Source organism: Peromyscus leucopus, chromosome 12 (assembly GCF_004664715.2).
Source record: "Peromyscus leucopus breed LL Stock chromosome 12, UCI_PerLeu_2.1, whole genome shotgun sequence".
NCBI lineage: Eukaryota > Metazoa > Chordata > Mammalia > Rodentia > Cricetidae > Peromyscus > Peromyscus leucopus.
Genome location: NC_051073.1, coordinates 78,377,794 through 78,395,491, shown reverse-complemented (window position 1 = coordinate 78,395,491; position 17,698 = coordinate 78,377,794). Strand labels below are relative to the sequence as shown.

Here is a 17,698-nt window from a genome sequence, read left to right as displayed (position 1 = left end):
CTGTGAGAATCTCTTAGGTGACACCGCTGGTGACACCAGCACCATGACACCTGCTCTGACTTTTTATTCCCTTTGGTTTTCTGGTGTGTAGGATTGAACTCAAGGCCTCTTGCATGTGGGGCAGGCACTGTGACCACTGCACCTCCAGCTCAGTTCAGCCTTTTCTCACAGCTGCTTCCCAGGTCTGCTGCAGTGGTTTTGGATGGTGAGTGAGCTCACTAGCTGTAGAGTGTGCCAGTGTTGACAACCTGGAGCCACAGCACTTGAGGACAGGCTCCAGAAGCACAGTGGGGTCAGGATGAGTGTGTGTCATCAGGCAGAAGGAAGCTGGAAGGAGATCTCAGGGTAGGCTGAGTGGTCACGACTTCATGGGCTGCTTGGACCCTTGTAGAGGGCCTTCTCCAGGCCGTCTACTGTCTCCCGGAACTCAAGGTATGAGCTGTAGTGTGTGCACTCGAACTTGGTGCTCCCCCGCACATATTCCAGGAAGTCAGGGGCTCCCGGGACAATGACATTGTCAGCTAGAAGTACTGTCCCCTTGCGCAACAGGCCACATTCCTGCAGGGGACAGACAGGGAGGGTCATGAATGCTTGGCAAACCCATTGCAATCTAGGGGCAGCTGTCCCCCCATGGAGTCACTTCCAGCTAGTGTCCATTCTCCCCAGTATCCAACCTGGCCCTAGAGGGGCACGTGGGCACCACAGGTTTGTAGATTGAGAAGAGATGGTGGGACCAGAGGGCCAGTTTTCCTCAAACACTCTATGCCAAAAATATGGGTCTTCACCAACAACCCTGACCTTGAGGATCTGTTCTGGACTTTCACCTGGGCCAGGGAAGACACTAGGTGCCTGGGCTCTGAGTAGGAGGAGGGAGCAGTTTCTGGGCCCTCAAAGCAATGGCTCTAGAACCTGTGATTGTGAGAGACCTCCCCTGTAGGGTACTTGTCTATCCACTCCGGCAAGTATGTCTGCTGACAGTATGAAAGCAGATAAATAACAAAGTACCTGACAAGGAGTGGACCTTGTAGGGGGAGGGGGCGGCAGAAGCAAACGGGACACCTGGATGTCTTATTTGAAGGTTGCCCAGGAAGCTTAGGGTTTGTTTTTAACATAATCATGAAACAAAAGTTAAAGCAATCTTGTCTGATGTGGCCCTTATGTATAACCTCAGCATTCAGGAGGCTGAGGCAAGAGGATTGAAAGTTCCAGGCTAGCCTGGGCTACATAAGACATTTGTCTTCAAACACATACACAAAAAGCAACCCAAAAATGGGAAGTAAATCCAGTAAATAGCCAGGGCTGAAGTGTATCTCAGTGGGACCGTGGCCTAAGGTTCTGTTCCCAGCACCACACACATAAAATCAAAACATCCCCACCATCCTAATGCAGGGGAGTCTGTGCCCTTGCAGAACAGAGCTGTACTCCTAACCACAGTCCGGGGCTCCAGCTGCTCCCAGAGAACATGTGGGCTGTGAGAGCTGAGGGACCCTCAGGCAGTCAGTAAATTCAGGGATAGTCTCAGCACTACAGTGTGAATGAGCTTCCCTCTGACCCTTAGTGAAAGTAGAAGACAATGTCATGTCAGCACTGGGTGGAAAGACCTTGGTGAAGAAGGGCCGTGGAGGAAGGCGTCTACCCAGTCCAGAAAGGGGCCCTGCAGTTCAGGAGGGGGAAGAAAAAGATGAGCAGAGAGTTCCCGCCCAGCCAGGGACTCGGAAACATCGAGAGTCACATGGTGACCCTCAATAAGACTAATGACGTCCAGACATAAAACTTCCTGATTTCATCGCTACAGGAAGATGGGGACTTTTGGAGGTGCTGGCAACCTGCTGCCCTTCAGGAAATAAGCCCTATCCTGAGGCAAAGGCAGCACCTGTCCTGTCTGTATTTGGGGACCATGAGCCTCCTGTAAGACATCTCGGGTGAATGTGCAACTGTGTGTGAGGAACTGTGCTTCTATGCTAAGGACAGCGGGGTGCAGAATTCTGTAGGTAAGATGCTGTGGACAGGGTCTCACTATGTATCCTAGGCTGGCCTCAAACACGATCCTCCTCCTTCAAGTGCTAAGATGAAACGCATGCACCACTAAGCCTCGTGGTGAGGTTAGTTTATGATCACCATTCTTAAAGGTTTGTCCTCTGGGTTCCGTTCTCTACAAACATACACCGAAGAAGAAAAACCAGTGCAGCCATTCTTAATGCACCCTGTCTTCAGGAGCTAATTGCCAGGTGGAGCTACAGTGCTGGGATCCGGTAGTTTCTGAGTTACTGAAGAGCAGTGTTTGCTGTTTTCCTAAAAGCAGGCCCTTGCGATTGTCACACACAGAAAGCTGCAGAGACCCACCCGTGCACTGTGCCTGCCAGCTCTGCTGTCTATACTCGTGTTCAGTGTCTGCCAGGGATGAGCCTGTCCAAGCCAGCTGCCCATGGCTGGCCTGCCCTGCTGGTCTCCGTTCCGTCCCCTAACCGCCGGCCCTCTTGCTAGAAACATTCTCTGGTACAACTTCCTGGCCCTGCTATATGCCTGTCTCCCACCATAGTGCTCAGCACCTCTACAACAGTTTGAAGGACCTGAGGTACCCTCCCTAGGCACCATCCATGCCTCCACAAGGTCAGCCAAAATCCTTCTGGATGCCAGGACTCACCCCCCCATCACTTGCCCAAATCTCACTCATGCCTGACCTTTCCTCGGTGCCCTTACATTCCCCAGAACTATCTGACCCACACCCAAGCCACAATGGCCTGTCCTGCCCATGGGCTCCTTGGCTGACCCCTCACATTCCAGACCTCACTGTACACGACAGGGTGTACAACTCTTGAGACAACTGTGGCTGGGCCACAGCACAGGGACAGCGCCATGCTGGCTGTGGAAGACGGTGAGGAAGCCCAGTGAAGGCCAAGGAGCCCCTGTCATGTCTCCTCAAGCTCGTCACTTGGGACTGGGGTGGCTACCCAGTCTTCACTGGGGGTCTCTGCCAGGTGCAGCTGAGGCCTGGGAGGGCTAGGGAGATGCACTTGTATACCGAAGCTTCAGGAAGACCCAGGCCATGCTTGCCGTTCCTGTGTCTAGCCCAGTGGACCCCCAGTCAGACCCATGCTGAGGCCAGTTCTCTCCCTTGGGGACTCAGAGCTGTGTCCTTCATCCCAGGTGTTCTAGTCTCTGGTGCACTTCTCACTCCCTCGCAGACCCCTGCTTGCAGGGCAGGGGTTCCCTGGCCTGGCACTCCTACCCAGACCCCTCCCTTCATTTCCACCTGCCACAGGGCCTCTGCAGCCCACCAGATTCCCAGCCTGACCCCGGACCCTTCTATGTCCTTGGGCCACCCACAGTAGGGGTCCTCAGTGGCCGAGGCGCAGGTACCCCAGCAGTGAGCACAGAAGCCATCCTGCCAGGCAGGGGCAGCTCAGCTCACCTCCAGGAGACGTGTGTCTGGCAGGTAGCGGTCTTTCCAGTGGTCAAGAAAGACCATGTCTAAGGTGTCCACATCATACTTGGTCTTCAGCTGCGGGATGAGGTCCTGGGATGCCCCAATGAGGATGGTGACCTGGAACAGTATTCTGTCAGTGCTGTGCCCACAGGGATAGGCAGGAGCCTGCCTGGACCCACATGTATCTACATCATTTCCTTCGGGGCTCCAGAGAGGAGTCTGCTGGGTAGTCTCTCCTGGGGCGGTCTGGAGTTGCTGGCTCTCTAGGATAGGTCAGGGAGACTGTGCCCTAACCTGCTGGGGTTTCCTCCTGTGACATGACAGGTGCTCAGTGACGGAACCAATCCCTCTCCCTCCCCACTGCCCGCTCAGCCCTCCCAGCCACACTGGTTGCAGGGCCATACTTTGTCCTGCAAGCCTGCCAGGCTCAGCATCTGCCTGGTGATGGCGGCATAGTCCGGGTTCATCTCCATGGTGAGGAGGCGGCCTCCAGGTGGCAGCAGGCGGGCTATCCGTGTGGCCGAGTAGCCACAGTAAGCTCCCAGCTCCAGCACCAGCGAGGGCTTGTACTCCTGAATCACTGCATCCAATATTTGGCCTAGAGGGTGGTGAGGAAGATATGAATACAAGCAGGAGGGGAACCCCACCCCCAGGTCTGGGTCTCACCCCTCCCTAGGCCAGTACCTTTCCCACTTGTCTCAAGCTCCTGATTGCTGCTGAGAAAGACCCTTAGCCTCCTGATAGCCCAGAGGACCTCACTCTACATACCCTTGGAGAGTCCTCAGGATTTTGCACACCACACCACACACACACACACACACACACACACACACACACACACACACACTGCCATCCTACTCCTTCAACTACCTACCTGGTTCCTTCATGTGTAAATGTTACTGTCTCTAAGGGGGTCAGGCAGGGACATGACCCATGATTCCCTCTCCCCTTTAACAGGCTCCCCTGCAGGCTGGACCACCACGCCCAGTTCTGGGTTTCCATTTCTAGGCCACCGCCTGCAAGCTAGGCCACGTACCTTTCACAGCACCCACATGCATGGCCCTCTCCTTCTCTGAGCAGTAGGTGTCAAAGGCATCCATGACGCTCTGGGGGTCTCCAGGCTTGGCATGCTGCTGCACATAGTTAAGGATGCGCTGCTCCTTTGTGTCACCCATGAGCAGGTTGTGGAGTAGCTGCTGCACGAAATCAAAGCAGAAGATGGTTACCAAGGCTCAGCCCAGGCTTGGCAGGAACAGGAGGAAGGCCAAGAACAGGAGACCCAGTGAGATGACAGCAAACAGCATCTGCAGGACCAGAGCAAGGAAGACAGGTTTATGTGCTGTGTGCCCTTCCTGCCGCACCCACCACGTGCTCAGCTTAGTACACCCATTGGTCCCTTGTGCTAAAGGAGGGCCAAGGTCCAGAGCATATGCCCACATGACTCACTGGGTCAGAGCCAGGGGAGATTCGCACCCTGCTCACCAGCCAGCTGCTGGCCAGAACCGACAAATGAGGTTTCCTGGAGCCCTGTGTGGAGGCCAGTGAGGCACGGATCCCAACCCTGGCTGCGTTCTCAGGGAAGGAGCTGACATCTCACACTGAACTGGCATTCTGACTGTTTCAAGCTGAAAGAGGAACTGTGTGTGCAGGATGGGTCACATGCCCTGTCTCTTCCTACATGCAGCAGAATGTGAAGATTTCTTGGGAGGGGGTCCACTGTTATCAAGACAGAACAACAGCCTTCATCAGCAGAAACTGTTCATGGGGCTGGAGACCCAAGTAAATGATCTCACTGGAGTGACACTCATTTTCCAGCTGGATTCACAGCCCCTTAGATGACCAAGTGATATCCCTAGAATCACACAGAGATCTGTGTCCTGTTTCTCCCCACAGAATTAACACTTTGCCTCATAAAGCAGGGAAACCTTGGTCCTTGTTCTTGATTTCCTTTGGGTTGTGGATGGAACCTTGTGTGCTCGAGGCAGGCACTCAACTACTGAGCTGCATTATCAGCCCGATTTCTTGAGCCAGGCTATGTAGCCCAGGCTGGTCTTGAACTCATAATCCTCTTGAGGGCTGGGATTATAGGTGTGTGGTACCATGTCCAATGTTTTGATCATTTCTCTGGTCCACATCTCCTTGTGGAAATCTCCAGGGCTGTGCAACATTAATCCAATGCATGTGTTCTCCTGCTGCTGCTCAGCCTTGTGTTGACTCATTGGCTTGGCTGGAGACCCAGAAAGGAACTAAGGGAGATACTGGGATCGACTGAAGTAGGGAACACCTCCAGATTCCAGGTCCTCTGAGATCATGGAAAAGGGCTGGTGAGCTCAGTGGTACAGTGCTTATGTAGCACACGAATGGCCCCGAGTTCTGTCCCCAGTACAAGGTGAGTGTGAGTGAATACGATCACACACACACTCACCTTCTAGCAAGCAAGACCTGGGGAGAGGAGCCCAGGATCTAATCGACAAAGCTCGACAGATTCCACGCTGACACTGAGCAGAGTTCACTATTCACGGCACGAGCTTGTGATTTATACCACAAACCCTAAACAGAAAGACACAGGAAGGACCCAGAGACACTTCCACCAAACACGTTGTGGCCATTTACAGTTCCTTCCAGAGCGGGCACTGACCTCAGCTGGGTAGGCTTGTGGAAGTCTTAAAGGAGGCAGGCCCAAGCCTAGGTGTGATGGCTGCGTCAGGACAGTCAGGAGAGAGCAGAAGTGACCCAAAGCTGAGGGATCATGGGCACTGACCACTGACATGACCCAAAGCTGAGGGACCATGGGCACTGACCACTGACATGACCCAAAGCTGAGGGACCATGGGCACTGAGAGCAGAAGTGACCCAAAGCTGAGGGACCATGGGCACTGAGAGCAGAAGTGACCCAAAGCTGAGGGACCATGGGCACTGAGAGCAGAAGTGACCCAAAGCTGAGGGACCATGGGCACTGACCACTGACATGACACTGGCCTCCTTTCACTCCTTTCTAATGGCTTAGATTTCCTAACACACGCTTGGGTGTCACAGTTTATGCTGTCCATTGTCCTTACTAGAAGTAGCTTGTGAGTGGTGAGACAATGAGCTATTGTGTTCGATCTGTCTGTCTGTCTGTCTGTCGATCTGTCTAGCTCTATAGTGTGCAACATAACATGTATAAAGATTTAAAAACTGGCAGCGCAGGGAAAGGCTGGGATGCAGTTCAGCTGGCAGAGCGCTTGCCTGGAGTTCATAAAACCCTGGTTCCAGGCCACACCAGCTTAGCATGGTGGCACAACATTCAGGAGGTGAAGACAGAGGTCAGAAGTTCAAGATCATCCATGTGAGTAAAGGACAGCCCGGAAAACATAAGATCCAGTCTCAAAAGGGGGTGGGGGTGGGGTAACAAGGAAGACCCAGGAAACCTTGTAGGGAAGTGTCTTAACAACATCAGTTATGGTTACTGAGGAAATTCATCTCAAACCAGGCTGGAAAGAGTACTTCACTGTCCCTGAAATGGCTTTTTTCTGGGTGGGACCCCGGGGATCGGGCACAAGGCTTCACTGGGCTACACTGCCCAGCCACTTACCTTGAGACAAGTTATCATTAAATTGCCCAGGCTGACCTTGAACGTACTCTATAGCCCAGGCAAGCCTTGAAATATCCTTCCTGCCTCAAACCCAGTAGCAGGAGCCTGCGTCACCAGGCCTGATTTGTTTTCTATTTTAAAGTAAGATAATAAAGTTGACTAAAATATGAAAACATTGGAACCCTTGCACACTGCTGAGATGAAAACTGGTGCAAAAAGTGTGATGATTCCTCCAGAGCCATCCCAAGAATCACCACGTGACAATGCTGTGCAGCCCCAGCTCAGAGCAGGGCTGTGTCTGCTCTTGTTACCAGCGCGTGACTCAGAAGCCACAAGTGGAAGCAACCCCAAGCTTCTCTCAGCTGAAGAACTTCAGTTGTCCAGACACAGAATAGCAAACACCACAGGAGTCCACTCCCAGGCGGGAAGCAGATCAGCCACTGGGGCTGAGGAAGGGGGCAATGTTCAGTGGGTTCAGAATTACAGAAAGTCGAGAAAGTTTTGGTAACAGTTTCGGTAACAGTTTTGCAGTTGTGAATGCCCTTTGTGCCAGACAGATGGCCAAGTCTGATGTTTGTATCCTAAACGTATTTACAAAATTGCCAGGGGGTACACTGAAAAGGGATGTTAATCATCTGCCTAAAGGCTGTTTATGCTGAACCCTGAGCTGTGTACAGCTCATTCAGTGTGGGTTTAACACACTTCTCCAGCTTGTCCGAAAAAAACAAGTTCCTGGATGTGAGAAGCTTGATCTAGATGCTTGATAAAACCCGGCACACCCATGCACACATTAAGGTCTGGGTTAGATTCTTCACTGAAGTCAACTATTGACTTTGGGTTAGTACAAGGAAAAGGAAGCTGAGCCAGTTATTCTTCAGGTGAGCTTTATTAAGAGGACGCCTCAAGCCGGGTGATGGCGCACGCCTTTATTCCCAACACTCGGAAGGCAGAGGCAGGTAGATCTCTGTGAGTTCTAGGCCAGCCTGGTCTACCGAGTGAGATCCAGGGCTACACAGAGAGCCTGGGGCTGGGGCTGGGAGTAAATCCCGGGCATTCTGACAACATTGGGAGCGACAGCATTAAATGGAAGAGAGGAAGGCATGATGTACAGCCTGGGATGTGAACCAGGCCTGGACTGAACCATAAACTTCCCTTGCAGCTGTGAGGGGACGGGCTGCAAGGCCCCAGCAGGGCTCCTGAAGTTCTTGGCTAAGAGCGAGAATTCTGCAAGGAGAGAGAAAGACAGGAAAGGACGGGGAGGAGACGGGGAAGACCGAGCTTGGCAGTGCACACAGGAGGTTGAGGGTCAGGAGAGAGTTCCAGGCCATCCAGTGCTGCACAGGGACACCTGTCTCAAAAGCCCCAGGGCCACATGAGATTGTGTTTTACAACAGGTGGAGACCAATTACCTCCATGATAGCCTCCAGGCACCCCTCCCATCCCTAGTGCATCCGGGTGCCTCCAGCTGCCATCTTTTTTTAAGATTTATTTATTTATTATTATGTATACAGTGCTCTGTTTGCATGTATCCCTCCAGGCCCAAAGCAGGAGCCAGATCTCATTTGAGGCGGTTGTGAGCCACCATATGGGTGCTGGGAATTGAACTCAGGACCTCTGGAAGAACAGCCAGTGTTCTTAACCTCTGAGCCATCTCTCCAGCTGCCATCTTAAGAAGGACCAGCAGTAATGGAGTTTGGACTCTAAGGTTGCAAATACCACCTGAGCTTTCTCTGTGTGGAAGTCTCTAGGCAGGCTGCTGCTGCATCCCTCTGCATCCGGACACAGGCTTTCCAAAGGGTCCCCTGCATTCCACAGGGTGCACTCTGCCTCAGATCAGATCTGTTTCCTCCAAGATCAGGATGCTCTTTGAGCAGCAGGGAGGCCAGAGGGCAATTTGTGGGTAATCATGGAGCAGGAATCCCAGGCCTGGTCTTAGGACAGGTCCTGGGACCTGGCACACCTCTCACTGCCAAGCAGTTCTCTCCTCTGTAAACTGAGGCGAGATTTCCCCCAGATCCTGCAGGACTGAAGAAGGCAAGGCAGGACAGGTTACATAGCACCTGGCACCTGCTGGCCGGCCACAGACATGCCCAGGAAGCACAGAGCATCCATCCAAGATGTGGGTAGTCTGGCCTAATGAGCCAGCCCCTGGGACAGCAATAAGCCCAGCTTAGATGCCTCCAGGACTGAGCAGGCATGGGCCCCTGCATACCTCAGATGGTAACTCCTCCCTTCCAGCGCTGCAGATGGACCCTCAAGAGCATGCACACAGGCATCCTACCAGTCAGGGCCCTGCAGTCCCCATCATTTAAAGAGAAAGCCAGACACGTGGCTCATGTCAGCAACCCAACAGTTAGGAGACCAAGGCAGGAAGCTTACCAGTTTAAAGCTAACGAGCTGTACAGTGAGCCCCAAGTAGCTGTGGCTACACAGTGAGCTCCTGAGGGTGCAGCCCGAGAGTTACACCAGCCTACTGCATCAGTGAGCTCGGGATGAGTAAGAGAACCTGTCTCAGAAAATAAAGTGGGGTCTAGGGATGACTCGGCAGTTAAGAGCACTGGCTGCTCTTCTACACGACCAAGGTTCTCAGCACCCACACGTTGGCTGACACCTGTAATTAGAAATCCAGGGGATCCCATGTCTTCTCCAAGCCTCTTTGAGCACTATACCTACCTACATACAAACATGCTACACAGACATGCAGGTGGGCGGGCCAAACACTCACACACATTAAATATTAAAAAATAGGAAGACAGCTGAAGATGACCTCTGACCTTCACATGCATGTGCATATAGACCCACACCCACACACACACACAATCCTCAAATGAATAAGGCTGAGATGTAGCTCATGTCTAACGTTTGAGGCTCTGGATTCAGTCTTTAGTATGCCATAAAACTGGGTATAATGAACCCACATATACCCAGTTCCCAACACTCGAGGGTGAAGGCAAGGGAATCCAAAGGTCATCCTCAGCTATGTAGCACATTCCAGACCTGCCTGGGCTCCATGAGAACCTGTCTCAAAGCCTCCTCAGTGTGCAGGGCAGGGCTCTGCCCTCCTCGGCTTTCTTCTCAAAGCCAGCCCCTCGTGTGATCTAAGCCTGTGTTCTGCACAGGCGCTTTCAAGGTGCGGCTGATCCTGCCCCACCACAGGATGCTTGAGAGACCCAGTATGAGGGGCAGGGCTGCTTTCCCTCTCACAGGAAGCAGGCCTCCAGAGAGGATGGTGAAGGCCAGAGAGGGCTTGGCAGGCCAGCTGGGGTGATGTTCTCTATCTGGGAAGCTGCAGTTTCAGGCAGCTCATGGGCTGGTGACCAAGGAGGACCCCAGCAGCTGTCCTGTTGGCCAGGCCTGGTTCCCCACCACCTAATCCCCTGCCTTGTCCCAATTCCAAAAGAATGAGTTCTCACCCTACAAGTTTTCTCTTCCTGGTTCCCTCTTTAATTCACTGCTCAGCTAATGGTTACATAACCACCACAGAGCTGGAGTCCAGGGATCATCAGTAAGAAACTGTAACAGTTAAAAGGTATTTACGCCCCTAGACCCAAAAGTGTCTGGGCTCTGCAAAAAGAGACTTTAAAATAACATTCTATCACTGTTAAATGCTCTCAACAACCTGTGTCTCCTGGATACTAAACCAATAAAGGAAACAGGTGCCTTAAAATAATCTGCCTCTGATAAAGCTTATCTCAGGTTAAAAAAAATTAAAAACATGCTCCAATCTCTCTGTCTCTCTCATTAATGCTAACCAGTACAAGCAGAGTACCAAACACTACAATGGTCATCAGCCCAAGACTTTAATTTTCTCATGGCTGATTCATAATATGTTCACAATTTTTGTAAGCTCCAGAAACCAGCTTGAATCCATCTGGACAGGTCGATCTACTTCAGATAAGTGCAACCCAAATTCCTGGTCCTGGGACTCCTCTTCCCTCACCCTGGGACCTCCCTGAAGGTAATTTTTTTTTTCTTCTAAGCTTTTCTCTGTCTCACCTGTCCATCAGAAAAGCAGCCAGAGTGCCAAGCCAATGATGAATGGCTCTGAGGTAGCAGATGACAGCCCACCATGCCAGGACCCGTCTACCTCAGAAGGCCCCTTCCCTACCCACCAAGAGTCAACTGACGCCCACCAAGTCAGCTGGAAGCAGTTTTGGGGAGAAACAACGCCCCTATTCCTGTTCACCCGCTTTTTTATAATAAGCAAAAAGTCTAGAATGTTAGGATTCTGCCCTCACTCTAGCTGCATGACCACACATGCGCAGTTCAGGAGTTAAGCAAAGGGTCTTGCAGTTTATGTCACCAGTGTGTGCTGGTGATCACGTACTCAAGGTGTGGTCACACGATCTGTGCCTTTAAGAGCCATGACTCAGACCACACCCGATCTCTCACTCTGTTCTGCTCTGTCTCTTCCACACAATCTTTCCCGATCCTCGCACCTGCTTTTTCCCCAGGCCTGGTTCTTCTCCCCCACCTCTCTTTATCCTAATAAAGCTCTAAAACTAATACTCGGTTCTGTCGTGACTATGACTTTTCCACTCGGTAACCAGCGCCACCACCATCAGCGCATATCATTCATTTCAGCTGGCCCTGGTCAAAAATCAATACATGACAATAAAACCACAGGAACAAGGGCTGGAGAACAGTTGGTCGCAGTGCTTTTAATCCCAGCACTTGGGAGGAGAGGTACACCGATCTGTACATGAATTCCTTTTTTTTTTTTCTCCAGTTTTTTGAGACAGGGTTTCTCTGTGTAGCTCTGGCTATCCTGGAACTCACTCTGTAGCCCAGGCTGGCCTTGAACTCACAGAGATACACCTGACTCTGCCTCCCGAGTGCTGGGATTAAAGGTGTGCGCTACCACCACCTGGTTATGTAGATGCATTTCTAAATGGTCTTAGTAAATAAGAAAAAAAAAAAAAAAAAGAGTCAAATATAGGGGTGAAAGCTTTAGATCAGGGAAATAGGGAAAGGCACCAGCCAACCTTACCTCACCGACTCTGCAGCTTCCAAATGCCAGTTCCTTCCTGTCTACCCACACCTTTATTGCCTCGCTGTTCAGCCCTCTCATTGGCTATCTCAGCCCAGCTACCTCATTCCCTCTTCCTATACAGCTTTGTCACTTTCTGTCTGTCTGCACAGACCTCCAGGCCTCTATGGTTGGTACTGGGATTAAAGACGTGTGTCACCACACTTGTGTCTGTTCCCCAGTGTGGCCTGGAACACACAGAGACCTGCCTGCTAAGTGAAAGAATTAAGGGCATGCTGCCTGACTTCTTGTTTACTTAAAATGGCTGGCCTTTCCCTGCTGATCTCCAGGCAAGCTTTATTTATTAATATACACATAGTATATCGCCACATTTCAGCACAAATAAAAGATCACCATACTGATCTTTGTGAGTTCAAGGCCAGTCTGATCTCCATAGTGAACAAAAACCTCCAAAAATAAAAAATGAAAAAAGAATTAAGGACATGGAACTGAGTAAAAAGGAAGGAAGACTTAGGCTTGAGTGCTGTCATACAGCACATTGCTACTCCCTAAAAGTTGGGAGTAGCCTTTAATCCCAGCACTCGGGAGGCAGAGGCAGGCGGATCTCTGTGAGTTCGAGGCCAGCCTGGTCTGCAAAGCGAGTTCCAGGAAAGGCGCAAAGCTACACAGAGAAACCCTATCTCGAAAAACCAAAAAAAAAAAAAGTTTCTATTATTCATCAGCTGGTTATAAAAAGAAGCTGGTGGGCTGGAGAGATGGCTCAGTGGTTAAGAATACTACTGGCTGCTCTTCCAGAGGTCCTGAGTTCAATTCCCAGCAACCACATGGTGGCTCACAACTATCTGTAATAAGAGCTGGTGCCCTCTTCTGGCCTGCAGGGATACCCGCAGGCAGAACACTGTATACGTAATAAATAAATAAATAAATAAATAAATAAATAAATCTTGAAAGAAGAAGGAGCAGCAGCAGCAGCAGCTGGTTTCTCTTGAGCTATCCATGACTCCTAACTATTCAGTCAATTATACTTTGTTAAACTAAATCGAAACATTTATCTCTTCTTCATTGTCTGATCCCTCCAAATATCAAACTTGTCAAGTGCTTCCTTTCATGGTAAACATCCTTGCACAGGTGCAATGGGATCTGTGTTCTCCCAAGCACGACACAAGTGTGAACTTCAGGAGAGGGTGGCAGACAGGAGTGTCCCTTTGGAGAATGATTACCCAGACGCAGGGAGCGCCAGAGGGCTTTAAGGAACTAAGTCTGAATCTCTTGAGTCAATGTTTACAAAGCCCTCTTGAAAAACCTCGATGGCCGAGAGGTCACAACTTAGCAAGCTCCAAGTTAGCAAGGTACATGAAGAGGTTGTCTCAAAACAAAACAACTCCATGTTGTAGTTTAAAACAAACAATTATGCACCAAACCATGGGATATGGTGGTGCACAGCTTTGATCCCAGCTCCCTGGGTACAGGTAAATCTCTGAGTTCAAGGCTAGTTTACAGAGTGAGTTCCAGGACAGCCAGGACTACACAGAGAAACCCTGTCTGTCAAAAAAAACAAAGTAACAAGCAAGTAAATATATAAAAAGAAAAACTTTCTGATTATATTAGAATTGGCCTGCTTATTCATATCAGTATAGTAAGAATAGTAATTGGTCTCAGAGGTCCACAAAGAATTTTAAACTTTTCAAAAGCCTCTGAAGGCTCAAAAGTGTCCTAGAATCTTCCATCAGACCTCAATGCAGTATCCATAAATTTGGGTGTACCTTGTTCTTATTGAGGTCAAAGTATCCTGAGGTTGCTGTGCCTGCCTTGAACTCACAAAGACTTGATTGCCTCTGCTTTCTTAGAGCTGGAATTAAAAGTATGCGTAGCTACAAACCTTTTTTATTTTTATTTTTGTGTCTGTGTGTGTGTGCCCAAAGAGAAGAGGGCTTGGATCTCCTGGAGCTGGAGTTACAGGTAGTCATGAGTCACCTGATCTGGGTGCTAGAAAACAAACTCAGGTCCTCTAGAAGAGCAGCATTTGCTCTTCACCCCGATCCATCCCTCAGAACCCAGAGTTTTTGTTTTGGTTTTTGAGACAGAGTTTCTCTGTGTAGCCCTGACTGTCCTAGAACTTGCTCTATGGACCAGGCTGAGCTCAAACTCAGAAGTCTGCCAGTCTCTGCCTCCTGAGTGCTGAGATTAAACATGTGCACCATCACCACAGGCTTAGAATTCTTTTTTAAACAGGAATCATAGGCTGTGGTGTACCTCAGTGGTATAGAGGGTTAGCATACAGTACTGGTGCAATCCCAGTACTGTGCAAAAAGTCAAAATGTTGCTTTACCTTTGATCAAAAGGGAGGTGATTTGTGCAGCTTCTCAGATTCTTAGTTCCCTTTCTGCTCCCATCTTCTCCTGTGGCTTGGACTTGCTCCATAGCCAGGACTGGCCTTGAGTTCCTGAGCCTCCTGCCTCTACCTCCCAAATGCAGTAATTCAAGCATGACTGCTATACGTCCTCATGCCCAGATTCAGATTCTGAGGATTTATGACCTACCTCTGCATCGGGTTTCATCCCATTTTCTTACATGCTGTATTGATTTTTTTGGGTGGTGGTGGGGTCCATGTAGCCCAGAGTAGCATCAAACTTGCTATGGAGATGAGGATGACATCAAATTTCTGATCCTCCTGCTTTACATTTTGGGTGCTGGAAATACAGACATATCCCAGCATGCCCAGGTTCATTAAGTGTTTGAGAGAACCCAGGGCCTCATATGCATGCCAGGCAAGGACTCTACCCTTCTCAAGTCAGGAAAACTTAGGGGAAAAGGAAAAGAAGCCCCTTATCCCAGGATCTAGTTTATGTTTTCCTGTGGGCTGAGGGTCAAGAAACTTCAATACAACTGATAAACCCAAAACTTCCTACAGAAACAATACTGTTTCCCTAAAGGCATTGCAAATGACATTAAAACAATTGGTTCAGGAAGACCAAACAGTTCCGATTCCCAAAACCACTTAAAGTCAAACAAGGAAATACATGTCTATAATCCCAGTGCTGTGAGACGAGAGAGAGAGAGAGAGAGAGAGAGAGAGAGAGAGAGAGAGAGAGAGAGAGAGAGAGAGAGAGAGAGAGAGAGATGGCACCTCAGCTTTGGGCTAGCTAATATAGCACAGGCAATGGTAAACAAGAGAAGATACCGCCTCAACCAAAGAGGAAGGCGGGAAAAGAGCCACGGTTGTCCTGACTTCCACATGTTCATCATGGCATGTACTTGCTGATTCTCCCCAACACAAACACACATACTCACACAGAGCCAGGCATGGTGGCTCCCAAATGTCGTCCCAACACAGGAGAGGCTAATGCAGGGTCCTGGTGCAAGTTTTAGGCCAGCTTAAAAAAGAGGAACCAGCAACAGGAGCAAACTGTGCTTCCTTAGAGCCAGAATGTTTGCGACTTGGAGCTTCACTGTGTCAGTGCCCTGTCATCCCCTAATTAAAAACGTCCCTCACGAGACCATCTCGCAGCTTCATTTGCGAAAAGGAAACTGTGCCCTCTTGTTTTCAAAGACAGGGTCCCATTCTGTAACCCAAGCTAGCCTAGAAATCACTGTGCAGCACAGACAGGCATCAAAATCGTGATTGCCCTCCTGAGTGCTGGGATCCCAGGTGTGTGCCACCACACTCTCTTAATCCTTCAAACTGGGAGCAGATACATCCACATGTGACATCTGGCTTCAATGCCTCACTAAAACTCTGTTCTCAATTTTTCTCCTTCCTAATTTCTTGTCACTTGGAACAAAAGCCCGACAGTGTGGGTCCTTGTCGGGATCCATTCTTGATGTAGCTACTCCGATAGAAACTTTAGAGCCTTTAACACACCAAATACCCTATAGACAACCTTCTGCCTGGAGCCAGGTGCCATGGGCCACGTGGGAAGTCCTCTACTGTGTCCATACAATGTCCCTGGAAATGATCATGCCTGAAACCTCATGGTCAATCACTTCATTTCAAACACTCACAGGATACCTGGAAACCCTACAGACTACCCCCCTGTCAGAGACCTGGCCACTGGCATCTAGAACGTGATCAACACATGTCCACTGGACTCAAAAGTCAATTTGTATCAAACATTAACTTTTATTGGTTTTCTCAAAACCCGCCCTCATAAAACACCTGATCCTTCCAGCTAGAGAGTATCTTTGTCCTAGTACACTTAGTCCTTGTGAGATGAAAGGTCATGGAACAGAAATGGACTTCTGTTTAGTAGGATGTCTCTCCTCCCTGGAAAAGTGTCCTCTCCTTGATCGAGAAGGCTGAGCCACGTTTGGTTAAACTCCTTTTAAAGACTTAACCATGAACGTCTGAGAGCTCAAGGCTGCATCCCTACATCTAATTTCCCCTAGCCTCAGTTTCTGTGGGAGAATGGGGATTAAGTTCCTTAAGCCCCAGGAAAACCATGAGGGGCTTGCATGGACCGCCCTTCCCTTCCCTTCCTGATTTTGGTAATTGCTCCTCACTGACTTCTGCACTCCCTGTTCCCCTCTGGAACCACATCCACTGGGGCCTCCTCTGCCCAAATGGGGATGACTCGGCTAGGCTCCCCTGGCAGCGTTCCTAGGTAAAATCTGCCCCTCCATTACAGCGGTGCTGTGTCTCTGTGACACGCTGTCCTCTTGGGCCCTACTCCACCACAACTCCTAAAAGAGGCTACAATAACCCGTGCCAGCTCCCACCCTACTCCTAAGGCGTGGAGGGCCAACAAGGACCCCAAAGTCCCAGGCCGCACACTTCCTCTTTCTCACATTGTCCCAAAGCCTGCCCCAGCGCTCCCCAGCTTCAATGGGTAGCCCATTCTCTTGCATACAGACCCAGGGTTAATCTCAGGCCTCTTGGAGAACTGTTGAGGAGATTGCTTAACAGCTTCCAACTCCACTGACCACCCGTGGGCCTGGTACCTCTGACCGTCTGGTCCCGATCCAAGAACTAAGTGAGACCCTCTCATGATGGGCCAGGCCTGGATGTGCTGCATCCTGTCCAGGTTAAGCCCATCTCCAGGGACTGGCCCCCCAGGCTTATCTCCCACCCCAGCACTGAGCTTTAAGCTCCCCGCACGAGTGTGAAGACCGGCTGGCTTCAGCGCCCCCAGCCAGGAACAGAGCCCTTCCCCGTGTCCACGTTCCCCAGCCGCGGCCCCCGTTCCCCAGGTGAGATCCAGTACCCAGGTTTGGAGACCCTCGCCCGAGGTCAGCGCCCTTCAGCCCAGTCCCGTTCCACGGGTGCAGAATCCGATCCCGGGTCTGAGCTGAGCGCGGTGCAGGCCTCCGGCCGCCGCAGCACTCACCTCGCCCAGGCCGCGCACAGGTCTGGCCGGGAGGCGCGAAGGGCTCAGGCAGCGCGAAGGGCAGCCCCGGCCGCCTGAGGTCCCCGCACCATGGCGGCGATGGTGGCGGCGCTGCGCGGGCCGGTCGCCCACTTCCGGTCGCGGACACGGGCCTGGACACGCGGGGCCTGGGGGGCGGCGAACGCAGCGGGAGGTAGGGTGGGGAAGTGGGCGGTGCACGGGGAGAGGTGTCTGCGTGTGTCCACGTGGGGTCGCGGTGGCGGGGCTGTGCTGGGACGTGTGCGCGCGGGCGCCACGCAGGTCGGGTATCCGAGGACCGCTGCGCCGGGCAGGAGGGGACCTGCTTTCGGTGGTCGCTCCCTTCTCAGATGACTTCAGTGCTG

At 51.1% G+C, this 17,698-nt stretch overlaps 1 protein-coding gene across 5 annotated transcripts; it reads right to left on the bottom strand.

Moving 5' to 3' along the window:
- Nucleotides 1–71: 71 nt before the first annotated feature.
- Nucleotides 72–17,403, bottom strand: LOC114681004 (catechol O-methyltransferase-like). Of its 5 annotated transcripts, none has more exons than XM_028854192.2 (5): nt 17,316–17,403; nt 4,464–4,623; nt 3,832–4,025; nt 3,413–3,544; nt 72–558 (listed from the first exon to the last, which is right to left on the bottom strand). In XM_028854192.2, the coding sequence occupies exons 2-5, from the start codon at nt 4,600–4,602 to the stop codon at nt 367–369; spliced, it is 657 nt and encodes a 218-aa protein (XP_028710025.1). In that variant the 5' UTR covers nt 4,603–4,623; nt 17,316–17,403; the 3' UTR covers nt 72–366. The 5 variants fall into 5 exon arrangements, with proteins under 5 accessions (XP_028710025.1, XP_037065809.1, XP_028710024.1 ...); XM_037209914.1 differs by having other exon boundaries at nt 4,464–4,731; nt 17,316–17,333; XM_028854191.2 differs by lacking the exon at nt 17,316–17,403 and adding an exon at nt 17,193–17,298.
- Between the last annotated feature and the right edge of the window lie 295 nt (nt 17,404–17,698).